The 13,596-nt window shown below is 45.7% G+C and overlaps 1 protein-coding gene across 1 annotated transcript; it reads left to right on the top strand.

Moving 5' to 3' along the window:
- The first annotated feature begins 9,155 nt into the window (after window positions 1–9,155).
- Window positions 9,156–12,437, top strand: LOC103716667. Its single transcript, XM_017845082.3, has one exon. The coding sequence runs from the start codon at window positions 9,876–9,878 to the stop codon at window positions 10,212–10,214; it is 339 nt and encodes a 112-aa protein (XP_017700571.1). The 5' UTR covers window positions 9,156–9,875; the 3' UTR covers window positions 10,215–12,437.
- Window positions 12,438–13,596: the final 1,159 nt, after the last annotated feature.

Raw genomic sequence — 13,596 nt, 5'->3', positions numbered from 1 at the left:
ATTTTCCTGATTATCTCATGGCATCAGGTTTATTCTTCTTCCCTGACCACGGTTGGGATGCCCCGATGCCTCGGGATGATGGAGTACCTGCGTGGACTCCCTGAAGATGCCCGTGAGTTCGTGATGCGCTCTCCATCGACCAACGAGCTCGGCTCGTTCTCCTACCCTGACCACGGTCAGGATGCCCCGCCACAACGGGATGCCCCCATCCGTCGGGATGGCCCGAGACGTCGGGGTGCGATCTTAAGTGACCAGACGAGCTCGGCTCGTTCTCCATCGACTTCCACCGACGAGCTCGGCTCGTGCTCCATCGACTATGAGTAGCGGTCCTCTCTGACCGGACGAGCTCGGCTCGTGCTCCATCGACTATGAGTTGCGGTCCTCTCTGACCAGACGAGCTCGGCTCGTTCTCCTACCCTGACCACGGTCAGGATGCCCCGAGACGTCGGGATGCCCCGAACTTCGGGATGCCCTGAGACGTCAGGATGCCCCAATATATTGGGATGCCCTGCCACGACGGGATGCCCCGATTCGTCGGGATGGCCCGAGACGTCGGGGTGCGGTCTTAAGTGACCAGACGAGCTCGGCTCGTTCTCCATCGACTTCCACCGACGAGCTCGGCTCGTACTCCATCGACTATGAGTAGCGGCCCTCTCTGACCGGACGAGCTCGGCTCGTGCTCCATCGACTATGAGTAGCGGTCCTCTCTGACCGGACGAGCTCGGCTCGTGCTCCTACCCCGACCTCGGCCGGGATGCCTCGAGACGTCGAGATGCCCCGGTTTATCGGGATGCCCCGAGACGTCGGGATGCCCCGGTTACCGGGAAGCTCGAGACGTCGAGATATGAGTAGCGGTCCTCTCTGACCGGACGAGCTCGGCTCGTGCTCCATCGGCTATGAGTAGCGGTCCTCTCTGACCGGACGAGCTCGGCTCGTGCTCCATCGACTATGAGTAGCGGTCCTCTCTGACCGGACGAGCTCGGCTCGTGCTCCTACCCCGACCTCGGCCGGGATGCCCCGAGACGTCGGGATGCCCCGGTTACCGGGAAGCTCGAGACGTCGAGATATGAGTAGCGGTCCTCTCTGACCGGACGAGCTCGGCTCGTGCTCCATCGGCTATGAGTAGCGGTCCTCTCTGACCGGACGAGCTCGGCTCGTGCTCCATCGACTATGAGTAGCGGTCCTCTCTGACCGGACGAGCTCGGCTCGTGCTCCTACCCCGACCTCGGCCGGGATGCCCCGAGACGTCGGGATGCCCCGGTTACCGGGAAGCTCGAGACGTCGAGATATGAGTAGCGGTCCTCTCTGACCGGACGAGCTCGGCTCGTGCTCCATCGACTATGAGTAGCGGTCCTCTCTGACCGGACGAGCTCGGCTCGTGCTCCTACCCCGACCTCGGCCGGGATGCCTCGAGACGTCGAGATGCCCCGGTTTATCGGGATGCCCCGATGCGTTGGGATGCGGTCTTCATTGACCAAGACGAGCTCGGCTCGCTGTCCGCCGGCTTCAGCCGACGAGCTCGGCTCGTTCTCCATCGCCGGATTTCTCTGCCGACGTCCCCAAAGAACGGAGTCCGAGCAGAGAAGCGTCTTCAGTCGTCTCGGCGCAAGGACGCACACGGTACAAGGTACCCATTTATTTAATGTTTTTACATTATCTATTCTGCTTTTGGATTTCTCTGCCGGCGTCCCCAAAGAACGGAGTCCGAGCAGAGAAGCGTCTTCAGTCGCCTCGGCGCAAGGACGCACACGGTACAAGGTACCCGTTTACTTAATGTTTCTACATTAGTGTCTCTATTGTCTATTCTATTCTTGGATCTCTGCCGACGTCCCCAAAGAACGGAGTCCGAGCAGAGAAGCGTCTTCAGTCGCCTCGGCGCAAGGACGCACACGGTACAAGGTACCCATTCATTTAATGTTTCTACATTATGTTTTGGATTTCTCTGCCGACGTCCCCAAAGAACGGAGTCCGAGCAGAGAAGCGTCTTCAGTCGCCTCGGCGCAAGGACGCACACGGTACAAGATACCCGTTTACTTAATGTTTCTACATTAGTGTCTCTATTGTCTATTCTATTCTTGGATCTCTGCCGACGTCCCCAAAGAACGGAGTCCGAGCAGAGAAGCGTCTTCAGTCGCCTCGGCACAAGGACGCACACGGTACAAGGTACCCGTTTACTTAATGTTTCTACATTAGTGTCTCTATTGTCTATTCTATTCTTGGATCTCTGCCAACGTCCCCAAAGAACGGAGTCCGAGCAGAGAAGCGTCTTCAGTCGCCTCGGCGCAAGGACGCACACGGTACAAGGTACCCATTCATTTAATGTTTCTACATTATGTTTTGGATTTCTCTGCCGACGTCCTCAAAGAGTGGACTCTGAGCAGAATGTTTTAGTCGCCTCGGCGTGAAAACACACGACACCAGCACATTATCATACTAAGTCCGGTGAATTCCCGTCACGAGCTGACGAGCATTCGACCCATTCGATGGAAACGAATCTGGTCCGTCCCGGCCACGCGAGGATCGAAGTTCACTAACTTCACCCAAAGTTTAAGTCCCAGTGACCGCTTTAGAGCTTGGTCGAAATCTGGGCTAGGCTCGGAAGGACTCTCCGAGCCCAAATCCTTTGAGCACAAGCGTTGCTTTACCGCTAGTCGAAGGGCCGAGTAATGGAGCTCGGCAAGCCGAACCTAAACCCAAACCCTGTGGCGGGCGAAATTAGAGGCCATAGAGCCCATCTCCTTGGAGCCTAAAATAGATCCGAGCAGGAAAACTTGGGACTATAACAGAATAGTTTCCAAAAATATGCATTCATTTCAAAAAGGCCCGTAGGCCAAGTACAAAATTCGAGTTCGGCCCTTACAAGTACGGGAGGCCATCCCGACTTTACAAAACAAAACAAAATTACACTCTTAAGGCCCGAGCCCGACCACTTCGGCTTCGGCAGTGTCGGGAGCGGCGGGCTCAGCAGTCGGGACCTCCTCGGCCTCGGCAGCGATGGGAGTAGCCTCGGGGGCGGCTTCGGTCGCCTCGGCCTCCGGAGCATCCGCCTCCACATCCGGCCTTTCGACCCCTGCTCCCGGTTGGAGCAAGTTCACGTCAAAATCTGGGAGGAGCCGCCGCAATTGGTTGCGGAAATTCCGGAAGCCCTGGATCAGCCCATTCACACCCTCCTCTTTCAGAAGGTCGCGGAACTCCTCCGACTCGCGAAAGAGCGCCACCGCGCTCTGAGCTTGCTCCCGAGCCTCGAGCTCCCGAGCCTCGTGGTAGGTGGCCTTCTTCTCGAGGGTTTTTATTTCCCGCTCGAGCTCCAAATGTCGGAGGCGGGCATTCCCCACCTCCTGCTCGCGGGAGGCCAGCGCCTGCTCGGCTTCGGCCAATCGAGCCTCAGCAGCGCGCAGCTCGGACCTCGTCAACGCATGCGCGCCCTTTTCCTCATCGAGCTCGGCGGTAAGGGCTCGAATCCTTCCCTCGGATGCTCCGACCTTTTCTTGGAGCACCTGTCGTTCGGCCTCAGAGGCCTGGTACTTCGCTTCGGAGGCCTGGTACTTCACCTCGGCAGCCGTGTACCTCGTCTGGGCCTCGTCATACCCGCACTGGCACCTCCGGGCCTTCTCCCGGTATTCTTGTACTAGGTGCATCAGCATCTCCGTCTCGTGCAAATGCTGTAAAAGAGACGAAAAGGAAAACATAAGGCGCCACTAGTAGAAAATCTATACAGATTACACAGGTGGAGAATTTTACTTACCCGGACGGCGTTGCAGCGGGTAAAGTCCATGAAAGCATTATAGCTCATGGACTGCATCATGGCCCGGTTGGCTGGGAGCAGCGCGACCCGGAATATCTCAAGCGCTACTCGAGGGTTTTCGAGGGCTGAATCACCCTCGAACACCGACCAGGTGGGTGCAAGGGGCACCCGTTCCACCGAGCCCGATGGGCCCGGGAGGCCAGCATCGGCTGGCCTAGGCGGAGCCGACCCCGAGGCTCCCTGACTGCTCCCCGGCTCGGAGCTAGGGGGCTGGGGTCGCACAAGCGGCCGATCTGACCGCCGCACAACTATGGCGGGGCGTGCAAGCACGGGACCCGCAGAACTCCTCCCCTGGTCGGCAACTGAAGCGTCCTGCCGACCAGGAATCTGCGTCAAGGGCGCCGGGCATGGGGGCGCCATCGAGGCTCTGGAGCCCGAGCCCCCGGAATCCGCGCCCTCCCTCCGACCAGCTTCGGGGCGCGCGGGCTGAGAAGGACCCGCCTCGGAGTGAGCGGGGCGAGAAGGACCCGCCTCGGCCACTGCTGCCGGAGGCGCCGGGGTCGCCGGGGTAGCCGAGACCTTCTGCTTCTTCCTCGGCTCGGTGGGCTCGCCCGAGAGCTCGGCTGCCCTCTTTTGGAAGCGGGCGTAGAGGACTTCACTTTTCGTCACCATCTTTGCAATATCTGCAAAGGCAAAAAGGATTAGAACATTAGAACAGTAAGGAAATAAATACACCTTGAAATTACTCTTACCATGGGGACGCGCCGAGCTCAAGCCCACGTTTACCAAAGCGTCCTCACATATGAGGCCGTTCAGTAAGATGCCGTCCCCGAAGCTGCGGATGGCGTCGAGGATCCTCTGCTCACGTGGAGAAAGTTTGGGGGGTTTGTTGATGGACTTGAGCTGAGCCGGTCCCCACCGTGGGTCAAACCCCCAGGACTGTGCAGAACCAAGGAAGAAGAATTTCTCCTTCCAGCCATGAATAGACGAAGGGGCACCATGAAAGAGTGGCCGACCCGCCCGAAGGGCGATGTAAAGCCACTCTCCGTCTCCCGGATTCGACTTAAAAATAAAAAGTCGCCGGAAGACGTTGACAGAAGTCGGAATCCCCTGCAGTAAACACAGGGATAGAAAACCGACCACCGTCCTCTAGGCGTTCGGAGTGAGTTGCGCCGGAACCAACTGGCACACCGTTAGCAACTCATTCACGAAGCCGTGAAGAGGAAATCGGAGGCCGGCCCAGAGCGATTCCAGATGCACTCCGATCCGGCCTACCGGAGGATCGGTTATCCGGTCCCTCCGCCTGGCGGGCTCCAAACGGAACCCGTGAAGAGGGAAGAACCACTCTTCGGTCATCTCGACCTCCAGGACGCTCATGGTGGACTCAACTTCGCTAGGGAGAGAACCCATTGCAAGCGAGAAAAAGAAATCAAAAAGAAGAGGGACCTGAGGGAAACGCCGGAGAGAAGGAACTTCGGACTGAGAGAGGCTAAGAGGAAGAAAGCTAGAAGCAGAAAGCAATAGAAAGAGGACAGAGGGCCAGGGGAGAGTTTAAATAGACCTCCCCAACGGCCCGGATCAGCGAGAAAAATGCTGTATCCTGTTTAGATGGCGACGCGTGTCGGTCCAAAAGACAGAACGACGCATTTAATTAGGGCTAGCGCTTCGGACGCCGAAGCGCCCCATCGGATCGTGCGGCCCCATCATGAGCCCACGACGCGAGGACGCTTCGCGAAAAGTGTCCCAATAATGAGACTCTTCGGGAAAAGAGAGACGCCGCCTATTAAAGGCACCTCAAAGCGCTCGATAATTCAAAACGCGCAACAAATTAAAATTTTCGGAATCCGTAATGGCCCAACTAAAGCTACTTCCCACGCTCCAGCTGGTAGCCAACTGGAACTCGAAAGTCGGGGGGTAGTGTTGGGGGAAAAACCCCAAGTCATACCGCCACGGAGGCGCTCGGCTAGAGAGCGCCGACCGGAAAGGCGCTCGGCCAAAGAGCGCCGACCAGGAGGACGCTCGACTAAAGGGCGACGACCAGAGAGAGAGCGCCAAGAGGCGCCCAATCAAAATAACCAAGTAGAGATGCTCGGATAGGAAGAGCCGACCAGCGAACGCTGACCAGAGAAGCGCTCAATTAGAAAGCGCTGACTAGAGACAGCGCCAAATAGAGGCGCTCGGCTAGAAGGTGTTCGCCCAAAGGGCGCCGACCAGGAGTACTCGAAGCAACCCCGCCACAGGGCGCCCCTCTGGGCGACCAGCTCGGCTCGGCACCCTTGCCGAGCCGATGCCTTAACTAATACTCCTCCCCGCCAAGCTTTCTCGAAAGGTCCGGCGGCTATACACGCGACTCTACTATGGCCTGCCACTATCTCCAAGCCATCAAGGCATAAGATCTCTGCAGGCATTCGGCACGACCTGCCATTAATGCATGAGACTTCCTCAAGTCTCCGATGCACCCAGTCATTTAATGAGCACGGCCCAAGACGATCTCCGGATCACTGAACCATCAGAGCGTATGGCTCTCCCTGACCGCCGGTTCATTCGGTAATAAATGCACTTACCATCCACGGACCCCAGGCCCACCACAGCCGGCGGTTCAACCACTCCAACAGGTCCGATCGACCGTGACAACTCCCTGATTCCGGTCCGATTTGGTCCCGTTCTCCACTACGCCATTAATGGGCCAAATCGTGCCCAATTATTACAAAAGAAGACAAACCTCCTATCACCTCCCAGGTAACAAAAATCCTTCTATAAAAGAAAACCGGGGGGAAAAGGATGGGGGCCCCCCGGACAGAACCCTCCTGGACCGGGTGAAAAGAAGCAAACAGCACAGACACAAGGGAGGAGATCACCCTCTTCATCTTATCCACATATTCCTGCTGTCTTCTCCATAGACTCTCTTCCTTGCTCTCTCCACATATCTGCCCCCTCTGACTTAAGCATCGGAGGGCCGGCGCCGGGGAGCCCGGCCACCGGCTTTTTGCAGGACTTACGCCCCCCCCAGGAGGACGTCACCAGTCGGCGCGCCGCCGACCACCGTCCCCGCAGCGGAGCTCCTCCTTCCCCGGCTTCGCGGTAGCCCCCGGGTCCAATTTCCAGCAACAATATATATATATATATATATATATATATATATATATATATATATAATGATTATAGTTATTAATCAAACTTCCTACTCTTGATGAGAACCAATCATTACTCTTAATAAATTTATAAAATATTAACACTTTCCTTCTTAATAAATATTTTTTATTTTTAATAAATAAATTTCTTGTAATATATTATTTAGTTCGTTTTGATGCCAATAACAACCATTATTTTCATTTGCGATATTTTTAACGAATTATTTTTTTCAAAGTTCAATTTTTCCATCAATTTTACCCTAAAAGAAATAGGATGGTTTGAGAAATAATATTTTTATCAAGTAAAAAGTAATTAAAAAGTACTATTATTATTATTTATTATTACCTATTACTATTACAATATCCATCATAATAACAATTTTAATAACCAAATAATATATTTTATAACAAATAATGGTTGTTATTTTCTTTTATAGCTGATACAAGATGAAGATAGATCTATAATGATCAATTATTAGTAGATATCTGCTGTAAGTGAGTGCTATATTTTATGTTTTCTTAATGATAAGTGAGTATAAGTGATACAAAATGAAGAACCTTTTATTAATATTAAGTATCAATTATATAAGTACAAATTATACTTATATAATTGATACTCGAGAATACTATATGACTAAAATAGATAAGTATTATACTTATCTATACTATATTAGTTCAGATATTAGACAAGAGCTTCTGCTCGACCATCTTTAAAGTTTGTTGCTTTTTGTGAAATAAAAATTTGAATTATTATAATATATTATGTTATTATATTGTATTTGAGGAATAGTCTGTAAAAGGAGAAAAATTGTGTCTTGTGCATTGAGCAAGATGGTGTTCTAACATGTTTATAGTATATGAATTGAATAGTCTTTTGTGTTGTATTATGCCTTCTGGTTTATAAATCTCCAATTTTGAAAAAAAATGTTAGCTTGAATTTTCGACTTTCAAGATATGTACGATGTTCGGAAAAGAACATTTGAATTAAGAAAACCCATACATATATAAAGATCAATAATTTTTAGCGACCTACTGAAAATATTCTACGCATTTAAAGGTTTATAAATTAGTAAAGAAATTATCATAGTCATATTTATATGAGGAAAATATATTAAGAAAAAAATGTGAACGAGATTTATTAATATTTAGCAATGTAAAATAAAAATTTACAAGGCTAAACTTTCCACTCACTATGTACAAGCCCATGTTAGTAAGAGCTCTACTTATTAGTTATAAATTTACAAGGTTTCCTTTTGTATTAGTTATAAAAGCTCTACTTATTATCTAAAATAAAGAACCGTATAAGTGAGTGTTATATTATCTACTTCTTTAATGATAACTAAGTATAAGTATTAGATAATGGAGTATCTTGCTATTATCAATTTTAAATATCAACAAAACTTATATAAGCATAATTTATACTTGAAAATATTATACTATATTAGTTTAGATATTTGATGAAAGTTTTTGCTTGACCATCAATAAAGCTTATTTGTCAACATGCAACATAAATTGGACTATTGAAGTCTTCTATTTATTATAATTAACTATGTTGTCATATATTATTTTGAAAATAGTTAGAAAAAAAAGAAAAAAAAAGTATCCCATGCGTCGCAAGGGGTTGGTATTAGCGACTACATTATTAATAATGAGAGTTTTTCCATGCAGGCTTAGCATGTGCAAAGTTCTGCACTTAATGACGATATTAAGGATAGAAGTTTTTGCTCAACCATCCTTAAAGTTAATTATTTAATATGCAACTAAATTTGACTATTAAAACCTTCTATTTAATATAATTTATTATATTTCTATATTATATTTCAAGGATAGTTGAAAAAAAGTAAAAACTAGTACCTCATGTATTACACGATTTATATGCTAGTACATATCTAAAATGGAGGTTCAACTTGCGCTGAGCTCTCTATTTACCATATAGACGCCCATATTGATGATGAGGCAAGTTAATCAAAAGTGCCATATATGAAATTCAATACAATTCTTTATCTTTGTTAGCAAATAGGACTCTTATTTAATACGATTATTTATTAATTAATTTATTTTTTATTTTAGATAGTCTATTATCTATTATATATATCTAAAAATGGAGGCTCAGCTTGTATTGAGCTCTCCATTCACCACTTGGATACCCATATTCATGATAGGGTAGGAGTGGATGTGCAGGATTCAAATCCCCCTCACATTCCACATATTCATCAATGATAGTTAATAACAAGAAGCATATCCTTCTTGCATTCCTGAATCCTTCTACCTAAAATGGAGGCTCAGTTTACGCAAAGTCCTTCATTTATTCACCATATAGATACCGTATTAATGATGGGTAAAATTTGCTCTTATCTGAATAATCAATTGGATGCGACAAATAGAGACTTCGATACCGCTACAATAATACTACTAGTTTGAGAATTTTTATGTAGGTGTCAAGATAGCATGCCACAAACTCCTCAGATATTAGAAGGTTTTTAAGCATGCAGCAAACTTGCAAAGTAGCTACCAAACTGTTGGTTCTGATCTAGAAGCTCTAAAATATCTACCTAAAATGGTCCTTGAAGCTACTCACTGCATTACAAATGCATCCACCAGCCTTCCTTCCATATAATATCTTGTGTGCCCACAGCTTGGGCCAAGGTCAGCAGCAAACCCATCCCACAGCTGATCACCAACCACTCCACCCATGGCAGGACCCAGTTTTCTACGAGATTCAAAAGACTTGTGCTTCTGAGGACCCCTCAACTCCCAACTTCTTCCATTTGTTCTGTCCGCTCGTCCAATCACCCAGCTGCATGCTTCTCTAGTCTCACCTCATCAGAAAACGACCGTTAAACTTTTGGTAGTTCAATCATCTATTCCAAGCCATGGACTTTATCCCAAAACATATAGGAAAAACCCAGCTTCTCTCATGTCTCAGAAGTTCTCCTCCTCATCCACCTCTTAAAATTATTCGAGCTCAAATTCCTTCCATGAACTAAAAGCCTGAGATCATGACCAGGAATCGCTCCAGGGAATCTCCTTCTCCGCCACGACAGGCGTGCTGCTTCGGGTGTTCTGCTAAAAAGGAATCAAACATAAAGAGCAGCAGCAGTGGAGTCCAAGGCTCAAGGCTCGACCGGGGGCGTCGGGGGAGCAGTGAAGAGATCCTTACAGATTTCAGTACTTTTTCCTTGAAAGAACAGCAGAAAAACTTGAAGAAGGCACTGAAGGAGGAGGAAAAGGCGAGCCGGGAAGCGGAGAAGGTGGTAGAGTGGGTGAAGCAGGCTTCAGCCAGGATTGATCTTTCCACAGTGGATCAGTTGCTGAGTGAAGAAGAAAAGTCCAAGTGATGGGCTTGTGTTTGTGCTTTGATTTTGGCCGTTTAAGTTCATAGGAAGGGGATTTCTTGAATTAGAGGTGCCATTGGTAAGATGGATGTTAGATTTGTTTGTCCATGATATACATATCCTTTACCAATCAAGCTTGCTTGCATGAATGTACATCATGCAAGATGATGTACAATTTGGAATTCTCTGCTCTCTGCAGGAAATAAAGACAAATAAAGTTGCACATAGAATTTTCTCTCCTGGTTTGTAACAGTCTATCTCCATTCACAATAAGTATTTCTACTGTTTGAAGTTCAATATCAAGAATACAACCAATATAACTCACCAGTCCATGCACTTTTTTACGATTATTCCCACCTGCCCCTTGGATACAGATTGATCGTTCCACAACTAGTTTTTCTTTACAAGCCTATTGGATTCAATTGTGACTTCAAGGCGATAGTTTCTCTCCAAAATATAAGCAAATTCCATAACAAGAAAAATCTATGCATGTTATATGATCACCTGTAAATAGCTGGTCAAGAAACTAAATCACAGGAATAGATGTTGCAGTTAATGTTCGGAAATGAGAAGATGATGAAATAAGATGGACATAATCCATAATGAGATTGAAATGGAAAACTGACATTTGGCACCTGGAAGGCCTACAAATTTTCAGAAAGACATGCTATCACAGTTTAATGAATGAACCAGCCATGCCAGAAGATGCATGCGAGAAACAGGAGTGGACCAGACCAACCATGTAAGATAGCAACCATGGGAAGCATGGAATCAAGCAAAAGTCCCTCTACAGGAGTTACAGAAAAAGATGAAAAATAAGAACCTCTGAAAATTTCAGTTTAAAGCTCATCATTCAGGAATAACTTAGCTCAGATTAAAAATTGGAGAATTTTTCCAAAAACTTCAAACTTGCAGAGGGGAAAAATAGATACATCAGTACACAAACAAACAGTGGAGAGCTTACAACACCAAATATCAATGGCAACAAGTAACACTCTTAATCAATCCAATAGACCATGAGTTATGCAGTAATAAGTCATGGGCAAGCTTCTATGATTATTTTTTTACTGTATATTTCTTAGTAATATAATTATTTGGGGAATACTTAGGAGAATCATTCGGCAAATGAACCTTCAGCAAACAATTGGACAACACTACAGAGAATATTATGATTACAACAAATAGAAGAAAATGAAATAAGATATTGAAGCAACTCCAAGGAAAGATATCCACAGCTTAAAAGAATATAAATGCATGGTGAACTTTAAAGAAATGAATGTCCATGATTTTTGGCGGTTAAAGCAGAGATGAAAGAGTCCAAGCACTTCACGAACGATAATACCAAAGCTCTTGAGCTTCTTAGGACATTATCAAGTGCTCAGGGACTGTAAGGTGGACAACAAAAATAAAAGAGTAGATTGACATAAAACAGATTTGGTGGAAATAGGATTCCCGGAGTAATAATATAATGCATGAGTGATATGATACCAGCTTTATGTCAATGGAAATTTCTGCTGTAGTCAGACATCTACTAACGTTCTCTGCACTTACTTTATGTTACTAAGAAGATGACATGGCTTTTGCTAAACTAGAGTTAATGGCTTTTTACCCTCTTGCTAATCAGATTCTAGTTTTCAATATGCCATCTTTATACTTCGCATATCATTAAAATCATCACTGAGCACATACAAAGTGGAAAAAGATAAGGTCACACACCATGGCAATCGGAGATGCTCAGCTTGATAATTTTGACAGTATTATATTTTTTTAAAATTGAAATCTCCAGATGCCAGCAAATATATATGTTTAGGAATACGGCAGACAGCTAAGCTATATATTCAGAGATTATGGCAGTCAAAGGGGCACTAACAAATTAGAGCTACCTTGAACGTAGAAGGTAACTGTGCTCTCAGAACTCTGTAGTTTATCATGCAAACTAATGATCCATCATTCTGGAATTGTTTGTCCAGCAATCCCGAGCCAGGTTCTTTAAAACCTCAAAGTTCCATCTCTATAAAATCTAGCAAGTCCAAGTTTGCGATACTTATCAAATTATTCTGCAACACATTCAAAGAATAAAATAATACTGCAGAATGGTAAGCCATATCTCAACCAAATGAATTTGTTTCATGAATATTGTCAAGTTTCATAGTTGGCATATCTTCTAGATGATAGCAGGCAGTTCAGACTCAGACTTTATCATCAGCTCTTGGTCACTTGCACTATTGTATCTTCACATTTGACACACTGCTCCCTTCCTGAACTCCAAATTCTCCACCATGAACATTTCATGCACAGGCCTCCTTAGTAGATAGCATCTTTGTTCAAACTGCATAGCTAGCCTAATAGCTCTATGTCAGATTTTCCTATAACCACTAACTGGCATCGGATAACTATGCAGCCGATAACTTGCAAAACATTTGTTTAATCTGTCTCTTAGCCATCACTTGCAGTTCTGGAACTAGTTTCAGTACACACCATATCATACAATTCATAAAATATAACTGATATGTTAAATCCATAAATATTCATGATATGTTAAGTTTGAAGACTTCTATAATTCGCTGTCCATGGTAATATGTGCTTAGTAGTTGTGGTACGTGCACTTTCAGTGGCGTTTATCAGAACAGTACACAAAAGAAACTGTGTTTATAAAAATTAAAAAAAATATATCTTAAACCATAACATATTTATACGTCACCATAAAGGCTAATAAACTAATCTATATGATGATGAGTTGATGACAAAGGTGATCACGATGACAAGAAGTAGGACAAAAATAAAAACAAAAACCAATCCAAAGCTTGAGCCTACAATAATCTCTCTTTAAGTTTTAGTGATTAGACAGAACCATTTACCCAGGCAGGCCATGCAACAAATCATAACACTATCTGGCTCTTTTCACCGGAAAATCATTACCAATTTTTTCAGTTGCCCGTGAATGCTTGCCGATTCTGGAAAAGGTACAATCTCTAACATTTTCATGCTGAATTCAGCCCAATTAATATGCTTGACAAAAAATATACATATATAGGCATAACTGAAGCATGAACATGCCACCGTATTAACTTTTCTGAATCTTATGCTTGATTTTCCCTCCAGAAAACCTAGCACGTAAAAATCATATCCATCTCCAGAAAACATTAGGCTTCTCTTCTGCAAAATTATTCTAAAATTTATGGGCCAGATGCGCCTATTGGCAAAGCCTTAGAAGGAGAACACGAGGTTATCCCTACCCCTTGCATAGTTTGAGTTCTAATTCATCATTCCTGATATATTTTCCAACTTTAATATCTAAATTCCAAAATTCCTAAAGGAAACATATGTCATCTTCCCATGCTTGAGTCATACGACTTTATAAAACCCCATTCCATGACTCATGAGA

The sequence above is a fragment of the Phoenix dactylifera genome, chromosome 5, assembly GCF_009389715.1.
Source record: "Phoenix dactylifera cultivar Barhee BC4 chromosome 5, palm_55x_up_171113_PBpolish2nd_filt_p, whole genome shotgun sequence".
Classification (NCBI taxonomy): Eukaryota; Viridiplantae; Streptophyta; class Magnoliopsida; order Arecales; family Arecaceae; genus Phoenix; species Phoenix dactylifera.
The sequence above is the reverse complement of the archived record's forward strand: the minus strand, read 5'-3'. Positions and strand labels throughout refer to the sequence as shown.